Below are 17,977 nucleotides of genomic sequence, written 5' to 3' on the forward strand. Positions count from 1 at the left end.
TGCATAGCCAGCCTGCATTTGGGGGAACATCACAGGAGTAATGACACGTTTGAGGTACATCTGTCTTCCCTTGCATCATCAAAAGAAAACAGGACCAAAGTGAGCTGCCTGAGATAGTGCTTCAGGCTCTGCTTTGCACCAGGTTCAGCAAAATCCTTTATCATGGCTCTTTCTAGGAGCTTTTTAGCTTCCCCTCCATCTTCTCTCTCTGAGAGTTTAATAATTCCTTAATTCCTACCTTTAATTTTTTTTTTTTCCTCTCTGCTAGTCTGTTTTGCCAGACAGCACCTGGAAATCAGTAATTACATTTCAAAGTCAGTGCGAGTCAGCAGGGTCTGCTGTGAGGTCCAGGCTGGCTGCCTGGTGGCTCTTCTCGAGCTTGTGGTGGGGCATGCAGGGGGAGCTGGCACCCCAGTTGGCACCCACTCACCAGTACCACCCCTCTTTAGTGGCAAGGGCTGCTACTGAAGCTGCCCACCATGAATTAGGAACATGAAGCAAGAAGCAGAATCATTTAGGGCCCCCTGCTGTAGGGTCCTGTGAGACCCGGGAAAATACCCTAATACAGGACCTTTCTTCACAGATACAGTGGAATGATTCCACCGAGGTCAATAATTTAATCCGGCATTAACTCACCGTGCACTGTCAATGGAACTGTGCAAGTACACTGATAAAATAAACCTCTCCCCTCCTGTACACAGCCTACGGTAGCTGTTCGTGAAGTGCCTTTGTACCTGTAACGTCTTACAATGTCAGAGCCGGTCTTAATTTAGAGCACGTTCTCAAACTGCACCAAGTTCTGCTTCTCAATGCAAGAAACAGAGAGATGCATGCTCATGTGTCAAGAGAGATCAAATTCTCAGCACTTCTCTTGGAGCAACTGCTCTCACAGGTTCTTGCAGGAGAGGGAGTTTAAAGAGCCATAAAGGAGTAACTCCCAGCTATTACTGACTTTTCATAAAACTTGTATTGTGCTGCAATTCACTGAGCAAAAGTTTCAATGTAAGACTTGCAAAGACAACCCATGATGTCCTTAGAAGATCTCGTTCATCGAGTTGGCTAGGGCTCCTTTAGTATTTCCTTGAGAGGACTGTAATGTGATTGTGCTGATTAGCCTGGATCAGTCTGAGATTTCAAATCTTGTAGGCAATCACCCGAGAACCTTATGTTAGGCAAGATCCTATCTTCCTGCACTAATAAGAGCTGCGTCCCTTTAGCCAGATTATAATAAATGTCTAAAACAAATTCTCAGCATTGTTCGTGGGAAGCACATGGCTTCTTCTGACAGTACTCTGAGTGGGTATCACCCCTAGCGTCTTCAGTGGTCTTCATAAAAGATTAGCAGAATATTTTTCTTTAGGGATGAGATATTTTTGGGACACAGCAGTACTTTGCTGCTCATCTCTCCTTTCCATTCTGGTGAGCATCTTTGACAACACCCTGCTGCCTGATGGTTCCTTACCTTCCAGCAAGGAAGGAAACTCAAACTCCTAAAATATTTAAGTAGATTTGTGGCTGCAGGGTGCTTTGCGTGAGATGATGATATTGAACCAGATGCTACAGCAAGTGGGTGGACAAACAGCAGGTGCTGGAAGATCAATAATGGTGTAGAAGAAGCGCTGCTCAAGAGGAAAGCAAACAGTGCTTCTGCATCACGGGGAGGTGCAATCCAGATTGCGTCCAAGGTGCTACACTACAAAATCTATTAGTTACACATATACATGAAATTTATTGACTGAAAGCTTTTGAAAATAAATCCACGCCACTGATTTAACCACATGTCTACAGCGGAAGTCATCAGCATGAAGGAAGAGGCTGCAGATGGATGGGTAAGAGATGTAGGTCCTGCTGAGGCAACCACACTCCTCACCTCTCTGAAGGGGAGATGACAAGTGTCTCCAAGACATTAACGTCAGCCGGAGTGGGATGGATGGATGGATGGATGGATGGATGGATGGATGGATGGATGGATGGATGGATGGATGGATGGACGGGGCAGCCCACGAAGCTCCTCAGCCCACCCTCCGCTCGCTGCCTGGGGAACACTGATCTTCCCCTCCAAGAGCAGGGGTCTGGCTGTCCCGGCAGGTCACACTGGCCAGGGGAAACATTTTCCTGGGCGCTTGGTCCTGCCACAGGGAGGTCACCCTTGAAACGCGGGAAGCCGCGTCTCGGCAGCAGTGCCCGGGTTTCGGAGGCCGGAGGAGGCCTGCGGCATCCCCTCTCTCTCCCTCTCACACCGGCCTTTGCGGGGCTGCCACGGTGGGGCGGGGGTCGCCCTCGCCCTGCCCGGGCTGTCCCGCCGGCTGGGGGGAGGCCTTGCCCGTCCCGGCCGGCGCCTCGCGGCCTGCGCGCGCCTCGCCGAGGCGGCCCGGGCCGGCGCCTCCGGGCCTGAGGGGCCGACGGCTGCGGGGCGGCGGCGCTGGCACCTCCCGCCGCCGGCGGGAGGGCGGGACGGGGCGCGCCGAGCCCGCTCCTCCCCGCCCCCGGCCCGCCCAGGAGCGAAGGAGCCGGCTTCTCCCCCCGCGCTGTCTGGTGCCCGGCGTGGGGCCCGGAGCAGGCTCTGCGCCCCTGCCGCGGCCATGGAGGCTTTCTGCGGGTCCCGCTTCTGGGTAAGCAGCGCGGCCGGCGGTGCCGCCTTCCTTCCCCCCCACCTTCCCGCCCCGCGGGCTTTCCCCCGCTGAGGAGAAAGTTGGACGTGGAGGTTTGCGCGGAGCGGCCGGGGGGAAGCGGGGACCAGCCCCCTCGGCCCCGGCTGCGGGGCTTGCCCCGGGGCGGAGGAGAAGGGCCGTGCCCCGCTCCGCCGCCGCGGGGAGTTTCCCCGCGACAGGGGCCGTGTGCTCGCCTCGCCGGCTCGGAGGGGCCGGAGCGGGCAGGGAGAGGTCGGCGCTGGGGCTGCGGGGGGCTGAGGTGCACCTTGGCGGCCGAGCCCCAGCGGCTGGCTGTCCAGAGAGCCGACCGGCGGGGGAGCAGGACCCGGGGCAGGGCCGGCAGCACCCTTCTCGTTCCCGAGTCAGCAGCTCCAGACCAGAGCCAAGGCCCCAGGGGACCCCGCAAGACCCCGGGCCGTGCCACAGCCCCCGCCTTCCTGCAGGAGGTGCGGCGTTTCCTGCAGCGCTCCGGACAGCTGTAGTCCGCCTCGGGACCCTGTAGCAATGAACGTGGCTATCGCCGCCTTCCGAGGGTTGCCGTTGTAGTGCCGCTGTTGCTCTTCAGAACCTCTCTGATGGGCGGGAAGGTGCTCCCTGTTACGTGCTTTGTTACTGCGAAAGAGTGATGGCTCCACGGCAGCCCGGGGCGGTCACAAGCCTCGGAGGATTGCAGACGGCTTTTGCTAGCGTTTGGAGCCGTCAGCCTTTTGGGACGGCTGATTGCAGCAGGCACTGTGTTTGTAAGCAGAAAAGTTTGGAAACCGCTGCCATGGTCTGCCCTGATGGGTAAGGGTGTAAACGCTGTTAGGAGTACTTGGTGCAGTCTTTCCCCGAGGTATGGCGTGCTGCTTTCCTGCAGAGCGCGGGAGGCCCGGGGACTTGAGCGTCTATGGAGAATCTGGAACTGCCCCTCAATAAATCACAGTTTTTGCACGTGCCTTTCTCTTCTATATTGATTTAGCTCAAGGGGGATTTTTTCAAAGAAAGATGAGCAGGAATGAACAGGAATGTCTGAAGATGAATCTAATTATCTTTCGAAAACTGTCCTAACATTACTTTTCGAAAGAGGACTTGGGCTCCTAAGCCCTTTGGTTACATTTCTTTTTTCAGTCTTGGATTTAATTTCCAAGCGCTCTGCACACTCTTGGCAGATGAGCTTGCTCAAACAAGTATTTTCACCTCTTATTTCTACTATAAACGCTTCTAGAACAGGAACAAGCACAAACAGATCAACACTGCTCACTAGTTTATTGACGGCCTCGAGAAGCGTGCCATAGCTTCTCAGGTAAGGCTTGTAGTGTACCTACTCTCTGTGGCCAAAGCTTTTGATAACATTTTATTACATTAATGTAAAATGTTCAGGCAGTTTTGCTGGTTTTAAGCATGAAGTAAATGTACCATTCTGTACTTCATGCAGTACTGTTACGCTCAAGCACAGTACCCTTTGCAGCGCTGTGTCTGGTGTATGCTACGCTCAGGTAGTGTATCCTGGTTTTAATATTGCCACGGCTTTTCAAAACTAAATTTGCAGGAAGTGATATAAAGGTAATCCAGGGAAGGGATTTCCATTAATAAACATTTATTTACAGCATAAATGATGAAGAGATTTGAATGTGTTTAACAAAACAATAATTCAAAAGCATACCTTCAGCCTTGCTCGAAGTAATAGTTCAAGTGTGATTAACTCCAGTTGATCTGAAACGTGGTAGTTTAGATTGGGAGAGGAATGCATTTTCTATCTGAATCTGTGAAAGATGATGTGAGGCATGTGTTGCAAGGCTCTCCAGAAACTTTTTTTGGTGTAATTATCACATCCTTATACCTCAACATAAAATACTACCAAAGAATAAAAGGAGACTAACTGAAAAGGGAAGAACAATCTTCCTTAAGCAAATGGGCAAACTACTTGATAAATGTAGACCTGTTCTGCTTCTTTGGAAAGATCCGGAGTTTAGTCTAGAGTCAGAGCAACCTTCCATCTCTTTAATTATTTTGAAGAATGGTACTCAGTAACTCTGTGAAACGGAACACATGTCCCAGTAACCAGCAGGCTGAACTCAGTGACCAAGAGTCTTATACCCAATTTTTGGTAGCCGGTGGTATTTTTTTCTAATAACAGGAGTGTATACATTGAACTGATTTTTTGGAGAGATTTTAAGTGATGACCATGTAGATGATAGTGACCTTGAAATTACTTGCTGTGCAAATACGCTGTTCCATAAGAAGATGCAGGTAGAGACTTCTTTTTGAAATATGTCCACAAAAGTTGGGGGTTCTTGTGCTGCTGTACACTTTGAAGGAGGAACAAGGTGAAAGGCAGTTACTGGCCTGTGCATACAAAACTAATGGTGTTCAGCTTTGCAGTTCAGATCAAGAACTCGATAAAAATGTTAACCAGTATTAATGTTTGCTTTTACATAGCAGGTGAACTTAGACTCTTTCCCCATATTTTTTTGAAGAAAATCTAGATATTTTTGGAAGCTGAATGACATGCTGGTGTCAGTTTTAAAAGTGTTTAGGGCGAAAGGAAACATGCTGTTCCAATTTAAACAGTTCTTTGTTTTGAAATTTAAACCAACTACAATACTTTTCTGTTAAAAGCAGGTCAGAATCAAAACAAAACAGTTCAGAAATTAGCTCATGAAAATGTTTATGTTAAAATATATCAACTTTAACAGATGATTGACTTATCTTGGATTTTTTTTGCTTATCAAAAGTGTTAAGGTTTCAACTTTTCACCATGATGCAGGGTGGGGAATTTTGCTGGAAATGTCAGTGAGTTGGGTTTTTTGTGTGTTTTGTGCAGAGGCAGAATAATTTCCTGTTCAACTCATTTTAGAAATAAGAAATTAAAGGAAACGGTGTAGGTCACATTAGAAATCTATAAAAGCTTCTGGCTTCCAGCTACTGCTTTACCTGTTGAACATGCAATCAGCAAATGGCTAATACAGGTACAGGGTATTTTATATATAAAAGAGGAACAATGGGAACATTATTTTCTCAAAATGCAGTATGAGCAATCTCTTCATTTGAACACTTAGAAACATACTGTCTACTTTAATTGAGAATTCAAAGCTAATTGTTAATATCTCCTAGCAGTGTTCCCACGCTAAATGCCTCCTTGGGAGGAGATGAACGCAATAGCGCATACCCACACAAGGCAGTCCTTAGGTGTGTTATTTACTATTGCCCATAATTACTTCTTATTTATTGTGTCACATATTTACTATGTGATAGTAAATGTCCTAGATAGCTGTGCCAATTAATGTGACCTGCAATCTCTGTATCTGAGAAGTAGATACTAGTTAATTACCACTTATTTGTTGCTTATGACCTCTGCTGTAGTAAAATATGAGCAGTTTCTCCGAGAGTAGAATCATAGAATCTTTGGGCTGGAAGGGACCGTTAAAGGCCATCTAGTCCAATCCCCCTGCAGGGAGCAGGGACATCTCCAACTAGATCAGGTTGCTCAGAGCTTTGTCCAACCTGACCTGGGATGTGTCCAGGGATGGGGCATCTACCACCTCTCTGGGCAACCTGGACCGGTGGTTCACCACCCTCATTGTGAAAAAAATCTTCCTTATATCTAGCCTAAATCTACCCTCTTTTAGTTTAAAACTGTTACGCCTTGTCCTGTTGCTACAGGCCCTGCTAAAAAGTCTGTTCCCATCTTTCTTATGGGCCCCTTTTAAGTACTGGAAGGCTGCAACAAGGAGAACAAAGTCATCTCCTCAGCAGAGTTTGCTGCAAAAGTGTTTTGGTCTAGTGACCGAACAACATGACTGTAGAAGAAAAAGTTCTCTTCCACTGTAAAAACACATCTTTCTGTCGCTCAGAGTCTCTTGGTAAGAAATGGCACTATGGCTGCTGTGAGGATAAAACATTAAATGCTGTGCAGTACTTGGGGGCTCTCAGGATGTTGGGTCTCATAAACACCTTAGCCTATGGACAAAGTGCTTGGGTTTAAGCAGCAGCTTGTGTTTTTTTGTGGTTGTGGTTTTTTTTGTTGTTGTTATTTGTTTTTTTAACAGCATAAATAGGAAATGGGAGGACAAGTGATATAGCACTTCAAAGGAGATACCACAACTTCTGGTCAGTTATGGATGAGATCCAGGCTTGTTCCTTTTGGTCCTGCTCTAGCCCAGAGAGCTCAGTTTCCTTGCCCTACCCTGTGCCTTCGTATCCTGACGATTTTTTTTTTTTTTTTTTTTTTTTGCCATCCCACATGGAGTGCTGGCTCCTTCATTCAGAGGCTCTTGAGTAATCAACAGGAAGTTGCAGCAACTCTCAAAAGTAAACAGTACCTCAGTCTTGTCTTTGAGATAGTCTCATACAAGCAGCCCTTTAACCTTTAGGTTTGTGGCTATTCCTTCACCTTGAGTCATTCTGTGACATTTTGGTAGACTTGGACTAAAAGTCATGCTGCTGTCTGGAAATGCAGCTTCCCGCTCTGTTGCCTCAAAGTGCCACCAGTCTCCCCTCTGCATAATTTCCCCTTTTCCTTCATCAAGTATCATGCTGAAATTTTTTTGTAGTTCAAGATGACTTAGAATAGGTGTAGTAAGGAAGAAATGTTACTTTCAAGGAAGATGACAAACAATATACTTCTTGTAACATGTGTACAAGTTTATTTTTAAAAAGCCACAACTTACATGATTTGGCCCTAAATTAATAATAAAACATCGAATTTCAATTATTCCGTTATATTTTAAACTAAATTAGTTCCAGCAGATGAAGAGTGAAGCAAAAGGTGGTAGCAAGTCATTGCAAAGGAGGGATTCTGCAGTAGATGGTATGGTCCAGACTGGCTGTTCTTTATATATTAGCTTCCCCTTCTGCCACACTGTGATAAACACAGAATGTTCGGTGTTTATAGATACTTAAACATGATACGGATCTCCACAAAATCTTTGTTAACTGCATCCAACTTCAGATAACTGAGTCCCACTTCTATGAATCTCTTCACAAACGATTGCTGCTCTTTCTGTCTGTCTGTTCTTTCTCATGTTAGGTAGGAGATCAAAATAGGTAACTTTAATGGTCTCTTCAGACATCAGATCTATGAAGTTATGCTCTCTCAAAGGGTAGCTGTGTTGGTAACATCCTGAACTTAAAAGCAATTAAGTACTCAAGCTCAAATCCTCCCAAGATTTTAACATTCTTGAATTGAGTTGTATGGAAGATACTGCGAAAGGATTTGGGCCTCAGATTCTCGATATCAAGAGCAGTATAAATATTTATCATTAGATTTGGAGTATTGTCAAGGACCTATTATCATTCATCTGTGTGTAAACGGCATAATAGACTCCATTTGAATCTGTTTGGCAAAGACAAAGTCTGGATTTGAGAGTTGTGAACAAAACCAGTGAAAGCTGCCAATATCAAGGATTTATGGAGTCTTTCAATGACAGTGTCAATTAACGAAGCTAATGAAAATGGCGTTCATTTCAGTAGAATATGTGAATGTGATTGTTCTCATTTTTCAAGGAAAGCAGTCATTGCCATTTCCTTCAAACCAGCACACCTACGGGTCAAACTAGCAGTACAGTCCTCAGTGCAGAAGAATGGGGGCAGCTGATAAAATTGTCACCACCACCATCTGACCAGCATGGTTGAGTCCTTTCTGGAATTCACGGTTGCAATTCTGGAATTGCAGGAAAAAGGATTTTTAGGAAAAAAAAGGCCCAAGGGGAGAAGAATTTTTTTGCCCAGGTGCACTGCAGCTTTGTGGGACATGTTTCACAAAGGTCTTCTGGACACAAAAGGCTTCTTGTCCCTCCTTTCCATGTGTTTCCTGGGGGTGGGACAGTAAAACTCAACGATGCTGTGAGATGGGGCGGATGGTAGGGAGGCAAGGTCCTACCTTGCTTTAATGGAGGATTAAAGGCCCACAGGGAGACTTTTTCTCTGTAGCAAAACTCAAGGGATGTAAGTTCTTCAACTTTCAACTCAACAGTTCCTCCCTGGTCACATCTCTCCCTGTTTTAGCTTAAGTGATAGAGCTGGTAGCTGTAGTGTCTGGGACTTAGGAATATTATAAAGTTTGCCTTCTGAAAAGAAATAATACCTGAAACAAAATCTGAGTCGCATGAGGAGGTCCTTAAAATGGAGCTTATTTAATCGCTACAGTTAAGAATATAAAACATTTTGAGATGGGCCTAACCTACCTGGTAGGCAAATTACTATGCCACTGGAGATATAATCCTTTCCTTTCTACATGTGTAAATTTGTAATGTATTAAAATGAAGAGACTATTACTGTTTAAAATTTAATTTAAAAAAAATTCCTTTGAGAAACCTATTAAATGGGATCTTTGATTTTTCCAGTAAGCTAATGCTCCATTTGTCTCCTGGTGCTGCCGTGAATGTGATGGGCCATTATGCAGCCGCATGTTTTTCGGCCGAGCTGGAGGAGAGCATAGCGGCAAGAAGCCAGAGATCTTCCTGGGAATGTGTTCAGGCTTTTGTACAACCAACAGCCTTGATTCAGTGATGGGCCTGCGTGAGCTGGCACCATGTCCCTGTGCTAATCTCACGGCAGCGTGAGGGGTGAAGTCAATGTAATAAAACTTAGATAATTTACAGTAATGTCAAGTGCTGGTGTCATAAAGCATTGAACTAGAACAGAATAAAAAATGGAGGAGGTGAAAAAAAACTATCTCATGGCAGTTGTTTCAAATGTCAAAGTCATTTAGTTTCAGAAGTAATAATTTCTTTTTTCTTTCTGAAACTTTAGGAGAATACGGAAATACATTTGACACTTGTGCAATTTAAAAAAAAAAAAGAGAAGCATACTTCTCGTTTCTTCCTTTGATATCTCTCCTTTCCCCCTGGTTGAGTGACTTGTATTCTAGAATCTCCCTCACCTCTTAGATGTGCAATTTTTTTCATTTCCCTTTGTTATTATGTACATTTGGAAAATTAAAAGGGGAAAAAAACCTCTGCGTTCTGGATGTCATCCTTATATTACAGTAAGGGGAGGTGAGAGCGAAGTGAAATAAAAAGCATTGAAAAACTTTATGCTTTTATGTTTTGTCTCCTTTGAAAAAGCAAGGTATGTCTTCTGGGGGAAATTGTTTGCTACTGGAAGATCTATCAGATGGAGAATTGTGACCTGTGGTAATCTTCATATGCAGCAATGCTGTTCTGTCTGCTGCTTTTTTCCCCTTTTTACTCCTGCCCTGATAGTTGCTACTTCTTGCTTATGTGTTGGTGACCTGCAAAAATTCACTTTCCACGTCTAAGCCTCTTTGTGGCAAAATATGAAAGTTCTGGCTCGTTTGGGTATTTGAAGCATCATTATTGTAAGGGTGTTGCAGTTGGGCCACTGGTCTTACAGCGCTGCTTTAGGGCTGGCGCTGCTCGCACAGCAGTTCTGGCTGGGCAGATTCACTTGCGGGGCGTTTATACAGATCATAGTTGAACATGATTCTTTTAGAAGTAGGTTTTTTCTGGGTGTTGAAAATAAAGTTTTAAGCTTTTCTGTTTACATTGCTTAGTTGATATGGGTGAGAAGCTGTGCATACAGTTAGTTTGAGGTAAAACGATGTACCAGGACAGTTCTGCCTTTGCTCTATTTCTCTGATTAACATACTCCTTTTCCACAGTCACCTGATCCCATCTTTTCTTTGCCTCTGAATTTTTTGGCTTAGCACCACCGAAGGCCAACCTTCACTTTAAGAAAAAGGGAAGGGAAGAGAGAATAGCTGAGAGGATGGGGGCAGGCGTAGGAGCAGATGTTTCCCCAAGATACTACCTGTAGTGGTGCTTTGCGAGCGCTTTTTCGGGTTTAGAGCCAGACTGTGGATTTCGCTCTTTTTCTGAATAAAAATGACTGAAATAAGTAGGTCTGTGGAGGACTGAGAGATGAGTGTGGTTTGTGCAAAGGAAGTCCGAGAGTATAGCAAGAGTGTAATGCTCGTCTGTGTTAGGTGGATAAACCAGTGATAAACCAGGCTTAATCTTGTCATTAAAGCTCATTAGCAGCAAGACTCTGTCCTTGCCCTCTAGCCTGCTGCTGCATTTGGCTTCTTGGTGGTCCCCTAATGAGTGTCCCTGCAGCTGGAGAGTGTGACCAACCTTGGACGCTTGAGACGGTGCATGACCTTTGTATCCTGCCCCACCAAATTCCCGCACTACTGCCATGTTAAAGACAGCCTCGACCAGACATTAAAATCTCATTATCGCTGCAGTCAATTTGTCTGTTCCAGCTCCTGGTAGGCAGGCAGTGTGTCAGAGCAACACTGATGACAATTTTTTTGTGACAATCACTTCTATTATTATTGTATATCAGCCCAACTGGATGGGCCAGCTTAAAATGGGAGGGAAGGGGAGAAAATAAAGCAGGAACCATCTAATTTGCAGCAGTTTCAGCTGTTCCTACTTCTTCTTAATTGAGGTACATTCATTATGATTGTTGGATTTACTCTGATCCTTTCAACTGAAGGGAGATGGGATGGCCCAAATTAAGAATATTCCCCCACACCGATCATCACGCTGTGCTGAAACAGGGCAACCCACTCCTTTATTTGTACTTGCACAACATCATAGGAAAGGCTTTTGATGATGCAGTTAGCAGAAAGTTTTCTCTACAACAGTATGTAGCTTTAATCAATTTTAAAAGACAGTTGGGGACTTTCTTCTGAAGGAATGAATCCTGTCTCCTTTTCCTCTCAATCCTGCTTTTGATTCATGAGCATTCATGCCTCTATGGTTGCACTATGTCTTCCCCTCTGTAGGTCAATAAATATCCCTCTGTCCAAGCAAGAAGACTGAGTGCTACTAAAACAATTGAAGTAGATGGATTTTGCTTTTACTTTAGGTGTATGTTGTCTTAGACACATATATTTACTGTGGTCAACGTCTACTTCACTATCTCTCTTAAGCTACAGATGCTTTTCTGAAAGCACCATTTGCTGGAGCGGCATGACTCTGGCAGAAGACAAACTTAATTTTTTTTTATCCTTCCTCCTTTTTGTTCATGACGGCAGGGAAGCACTGAACTTATAATCCTAAAGCTCAAAAACTAAAAGGAGAAGAAAGAGAAACTTACTGTTTTGTGTAACGCCTGTCACTAAGCCTGTGCCTTAATTTTTGGATGTCTGGTCCACAGTTCTCAAGTGCATTGTGTGGTTGGTACCGTTTGTACCATGAAACTTCAACTCAAGCAAAAACCTGTGACTAGTTACTCCATGACCATAAATGAGCTCGTATAGACTATGAACTTGTGCAAGGTCTATTTGATCTATTAAAATAATGCACTAAAGATCCCTTTACTGCTGGAAAAGAAAGTTCAGCATCCTGCATGTGGTCCTTCACTAATGTAGGTAACTCTTGCAGTGTGATTTATATACAGAAAAATACTATTCCTGGTTATTAACGCTGTGGTTCATGCAGTACTATAAATGCTTACACCCTTTCGACCCCCCCCTTTTTCCCAAGCAGTATTGCTGCGGTGTTGCAGTGGCGAACGTCATTATCTCTCGCCTTGCCTCAATAGCGGGGGGGAAAGGTTGCTCATGTAATCATGTGAAGGAATTGGGTTGTGCAGCAGTCGCTGTGGATTAATGAAGAATGTTACTCCTTCTGTGCATAAGGGTGAAATTGTTCCTTTGGAGATGTAAAATCTTGCTCTGAAAAGGCCATTTGAAACTGGCAGCCTTCCGGAGGCCTGGAGCAGAGTGCTTGTTTGCGTTTGTGCTCTAAAATGATTATTAGAGTTTGGCCCAAGGAGTGTACCAACAAGGACCAAAGAGGGGGAAGGACAACAGCTAGAAGTGGGAGGTGAGACATGCAGAGGCTGAGATTAAGCCTGTGCTGTAGTTAAGACTGAGCCCTGGTAGTTTTTGGTGGCGTGGCTCAGAGCTGCTGCAAAGCCATCCTTGTTCTTGGGAGGAGGCAGTGTGATAGAGCCAGGAGAAAAACATCCTTTTTTTTTTTTTTTTTTCCTTTTTTTTTCCAGGCTGTACAAGTGAAACTCACTGGCAGGGTATTTACCAGACCTAGAGGCAAAAGAAGGGCAGGAAGATTCTCCTCTGCATTTACGTTCTCGCCAACAATTTCTTCTACAAGAGATACCATTTCCATGTTTGCTTACTGCAGGGAAGCATTGTTGCTTTCGGTTATTCACTCCTCTGTCTTTTTGTGTGTACCTTCCCAGTCAGCTTTCCAGTTTGATTTTCAATTTTAAATAACGTGTCAACTACTGATAACCAACACAGAATGAGCGATAGGGCATGTATTAACCTTGGGTAGAGCATGAATGACGTCGATGCAATGGCCTTCGCACTTCCAGCAGATAAAGAATGAATATGTGTTTCCTGTGCTTTTCCTAATTCTTTCTGTGCTATAGAAATGTAGAGAGAAACATGTATTAATTCATCCATTTGATGGAGATAACTGCTTGACACTGCAAAATAAATTGTTAGTCTTCCCTAGGGTTTGGAAGCTTTCCATTGCTGGCTGTTTGAGGAGCATTACTGCGGCATCAGCTGTATGCCAGGTAAAGCCAGTGTGAGGCATTTTTATTTTAAACTTTTGTAGTGGCGTAGGAGTTGGTTTAGACTTAAACCCAAGACCAGAACCCCAACTGGTCTTTCTGCCCAGGCTCTATTAACATTATCCTTGGGGTTTGGGAAAGGGATAGGCAGGAATTTCCCTGTTTCTGTTTTTCAGCCTAGCTTTAGGCTTTCTGTTTGTTCCCTCTTTTCTTGGAAAGCTGTAAGGGATGACGTGCACAAACCCAAGACATGTTGTGTTGAACTTTTGTTTCCTTTAAAGGTATTACCAGTTTTAAGGATGGCCTTTTCAATAGAGTGTTCTTGTCCAGAGGGAAAAGTGTAATAGAAAGTGCTAAGTATTAGAGCAGATTCAATATTGCTCAGAGCTTCCCTGTTGAATACCTTCCCTTAAATGAAGATCATGTATTTAAAACTGCTCATCTAAATGTAAGTCCTACTGCACAGATGGCCCTTAATACAAGGGTCATGTGTATCCAAAGACTGTGACTGGAGTGATGGGTATGATTGAAAGCTGCTGCAAGGGGCAATGTCAATGATATTCTTAACTGATCAACAGAAAGCCCCACTAATTTTTAAGTTTTAGACTCCAGGGGACACCTTGTCTGCTGTGAAGCTGTAAGAAGCATCTCTAATCTCTTTTCCCATGGATGTTGGCATTGCATTTAAGTATTATTACAGGATTAAATAAATTGTGTGCCCAGGGAGCCTGGTACAGTGGGCTGGTATTTCAGCAATGCTGTATCTCACCAGCAGAGCCTCCAACTTGATCCATGATAACTGCATCCAAGGAAATGCTGCTGCTTACAGTTGCCACAGAGCTCCTGGCAGTCTGGAGGAGCCACGGAGCACAGCGGGAGTCTGGATTAGGAAAAGGTCACAGGTTACTGCCCTTAAGACTTGCTTGTGGGGAAGTGAGCTGACAGCCCTGTTAGCTGTGATGGACATGCTGGCTGTTACAATTTCCCTGGGATGGGTTTCGTAGAGAAAGTATTGTTATCCCAACATGTGCTGCTGAGTAGTTCCCCTTGTGAGATGCCTGTTGATGGCCCCCCCCGGCTCTGGGTCACCGAGCTGCCTGCGGAGTTTTCAGTGGGTTTTCATTGAAGGGGACCCTGAGGCAGAGCTGTGATGCACAGAGGAAAGTGAGCAGTGCTCAGGACAGCACAGAGCCAGGAGCCAAGGAACTTGTGTGCTATCCAACGTCAGCATATTAGACCTCTTTCGGTAGCAAGTCCAAAGAAAACCCTCAAACCCAGACAGCCCAAGGTGGGTATTTTCATCCTCAATCAGAATGGGACACAAGAAGCATTTAAACCTGCTCTGCTTACTGGGACAGAGTTCAGAATATGGAAAGACAAAGCCAGATTAAAGCAGGAGCCTTAAAGATAGGAGTCAAAGAGCTGGTGTGTCTCTCCAGCCACTGCTTCTTGTGTTTGTTCTCAAGGGTGGAGTTCCATAATCTTACTGCTGAATTGAAGGGTATTTAGCAATACTTAACAGTGTTGGCTTGGTCAGGATAGATTTGTGTTGAGACTTAGTGTCATATTCTGACTCAAAATGAGTTGTTTGGGATTGGAGTGAATGTTGGAATATATGCTGTCTGTGCGGTGATTTATAAAGCCATGAAATGGAACTGCCAGCTCTGTGGAAACATACGCAGCTTGGTAAGAAACGTGGTAAGAGACAACAACTTTCAGATTCCCAGATTTAAAGGTAATAATAATAATTCTTAGCAGAGTTCTTGCTACATGGCACATGGCATAGCAGCAGTCCACTGTGGTCTGGTCTTGGGGAGAGCAAGTAATTTGCATGGAATTACACTATAGTTAAATGTTTTAGGTACTGTGTCTTCTAAAAGGAACTCCTCTCATTGTATTTGAGGTTGGAAAGAGTCTACTCTCAGAAAACGACAATTTGTTGAAAGGGAAACTTTTTACAGAGACAGATCTGTTCCAGGAAATCTTGTTTATCTGATCCAGGATGGAATTGGACCTGGGGAAACATTACGAGGATAACCAGTAGTCAGGTCTGTCACCTTGGACATAGGTTTTTCCTTCACCCCACATTTGCCGTGTGCCATGGAAGTAGTAGGCTCTTGTTGGTCATTGGGTGGGTGCTGCTTCTTGCTCTTTCACATAATTTTGGAAAGGTTCCACTTTTATTCGCAGGGATAATTCAACCAGATCTCAAAATATTACGTGTTTTTTTAGGACAGAATTTTTGTTTTCTGGCCAGCTGTATTTATATGTTCAGAAATGCAAGTCCTTTGCCTTGTTTAAATAAGAGTTAATGAAAACCTTTAAATGGCTTGGCAGCCTTACAGTCTGTGTCTTGGATACAATAGTCAGCTTGTGTTCAGTCTGAAGTTAATGGACATTTGGGGCAGTTTCTAGGTTGCTGTCAGACAGAAAGCCATTTCTGGACATTTTAGTCTTATAGGAAAGGTTTAAATTAAGAGTGCTTTTTTTTTTTTCTCCTCAATAGCTTTTCCTTTAAACAGAATCTTTGTTTTATTCTATGCCCAGTTATTACTATTCTTCCTCACCTTTCCTTTTCCACGATTTTTTTCCAGCAAGCAAAAGGAGCAGAATTGCAAACGTGCTCAAGACATTGCTAAACCACGTGTAATTTAAAGAGGAAATTAGTATTTTGTTGAATAAATGATAGTAGATAAGCTCCTGCTTTGGAACTAAAGAGCTCTTCAACTCCAAACTTCCAGAGGGCATCTCCTGCCCCAGGCAGGGTAGCTGCTAGGGGAGCTTATCATGTTAGAGGTGCTGAAGTGTTTTGATGATGAGCCAAAAATGGGTACTCTTTAAACGTTATCTTCCTTTCTGGTGCGGGAGACCTGCTCGCTGGAGGAAAACACAGGAATAGTTTGAGGCTGGAGTTATGTTTGGTTTTGATCTTGTGTTTGAATTGCAGTGTAATTGCCCCTGTATTGTTGATTTGCGGGTGAAGTTTCCCCTAGGTCTGGACAAACCTGTTTATGTAAATGGGAATGTTTTTATTCCCCGGCCCACGCTGGGAGCTTGTGTGCCTCCAAAAGAGCCGTTTCTCGGCTGGAGAGGAACTAATTCGGTGGCATTAAAGGGTACAGTTCAGATGTGCGGCTGATGGATTTGTGCCACCCTTCACCACTGCCAGAGGTTTCATTTGTGCCAAAGCTGAAGTACTGAGTGACAAACTTGTCACAGTTCAGCCAAACCATCCTGCAACCTGCCAAGGCTTTGTAGTTTCATTACACTTAGGAGCTCTTTCTTGCGTATGTGGACTGATGAAGTGATGCATGTCCCTTCTGACATATCACCACCGAAATGGAAAGATTGTCCGCAGACTGTGGCTCTTCAGTTCTCCTAAAATCAACGGTTGCTTTCAGCATTCGGTCTCTTTTGTGTTGGTAAACAAAAGCAGGACTGGAAATACTTTTGAAGAATTCATGTTCAGACTAGTCAATCATTCATTTCTAAGGGGTGGGGAGAAGTGGCTCAGCTTAACTGAAACATACTTCTGCTGAGAGCTCATACCCAAAAATAATTAGGTACAAGTAAATGATTCTAGTGCAGAGATAAGGCATATTTGAACCACAGATATCTTAGTTCTATCATCTGTTTGTTAATGATAGTACAACGAAGTCATTTTACATTTCCTGCAAGTAAGTATTTATCCGCCACGCTTAAGATGACACATCAGATGGCGAAATGCAAGTTGTGAATTTCCAGTAGGTTTGATTAAAACCAAGTTCCCCTTAACTGTACTGAAATTTCTATTTTAGTTTAAACTTGTGTAACTGTGTTTGCACGTGGTGCATTCAAATCCTTAGGCACAAGTCGCATATGTGGATTGTGGTATCCAAGGTCACAGATGAAAAGCATTGCATACAATGTTTGCAAGAAAGCCCATATTCCTACCTGCATGTACAATACATTCCTTTTACCTTTGTTTAGAATAGGGAAGTAATTCTATTTGGAGGCATATGAGTAAGAACAGCAAAATTTTAGTCATAAATGGAAGGTCAGCATATGGTTGATCTATATCTGATCATTTTCTCCAGTGCTGGAAATTCTTGCTGGATGAGTTCTCAAGTCAAGGATTTTGCCTCAAGAGCTTTGTTTAGCAGTTGCAGTCCAGGCTGGGAACGCCTGAGAAATGCCGTGGTATCTGCACCTGTAACTAAGCCTTAGCAAAGACAGAAACGCAAGGCGTTTGTCTGCTATGAAATGTATGTCCAACTCTGAGATACAGGAGGGCAGAATTCTGCCTTTCTAGGTTTTGCCCAGTATTTAAAACTGTACTTAGCCCTTTTACTATAGCAGATTAACCACAAGTAGTTGGGATAGGTATTTTTGGAAAGCTTTTACTAAGGCTATTTGCTAACTCTAGCAGAATTTGAATACAACTTCTTCAAGCAGATGTTCCAATTGGCAGTGCTTCTGCCTCTCTATTAATAAATGTCTCATCTTTTTTTCCAGGATTCAAATCTTTCGATACACACTGATAACCCAGACCTGACACCATGTTTCCAGAATACCATCCTAGCATGGATCCCTAGCATTTACCTATGGAGTGCATTTCCATTTTATCTTCTCTACCTAAAGCACAACAAAAGAGGGTACATTGTGCTTTCCATGTTGAGCAGGTTCAAGACGGTAAGGTCTCTTTGCAGTGCTCCTTGAGTAATGTGCAGTTCTGAGTTTGTTAGCATTAGTTCAGTATCCAAGCAAGTGCTGCAGTAGGATTTAAACAAAATTCCCTTTGACTTACGGGGGAACTGAAGAACTTCCATGTAGGAGACTACGGTGTATGT

General features: G+C 44.0%; 1 protein-coding gene across 1 annotated transcript in view; it reads left to right on the forward strand.

Annotated features, from left to right (window-relative positions):
- Window positions 1–2,570: 2,570 nt before the first annotated feature.
- Window positions 2,571–17,977, forward strand: part of ABCC3 (ATP binding cassette subfamily C member 3) — a gene marked incomplete at its 3' end in the record, with an annotated part of 49,440 nt that continues 34,033 nt past the window's right edge. Inside the window, exons 1-2 of the mRNA XM_082008059.1 lie at window positions 2,571–2,612; window positions 17,643–17,819. Of these exons, the coding sequence (XP_081864185.1) occupies window positions 2,583–2,612; window positions 17,643–17,819 (207 nt within the window). The 5' untranslated portion in view covers window positions 2,571–2,582. The remainder of the gene's footprint in view (window positions 2,613–17,642; window positions 17,820–17,977) is intronic.

This window comes from Phaethon aethereus (genome assembly GCF_964289735.1).
Source record: "Phaethon aethereus genome assembly, chromosome: 18".
Lineage (NCBI taxonomy): Eukaryota > Metazoa > Chordata > Aves > Phaethontiformes > Phaethontidae > Phaethon > Phaethon aethereus.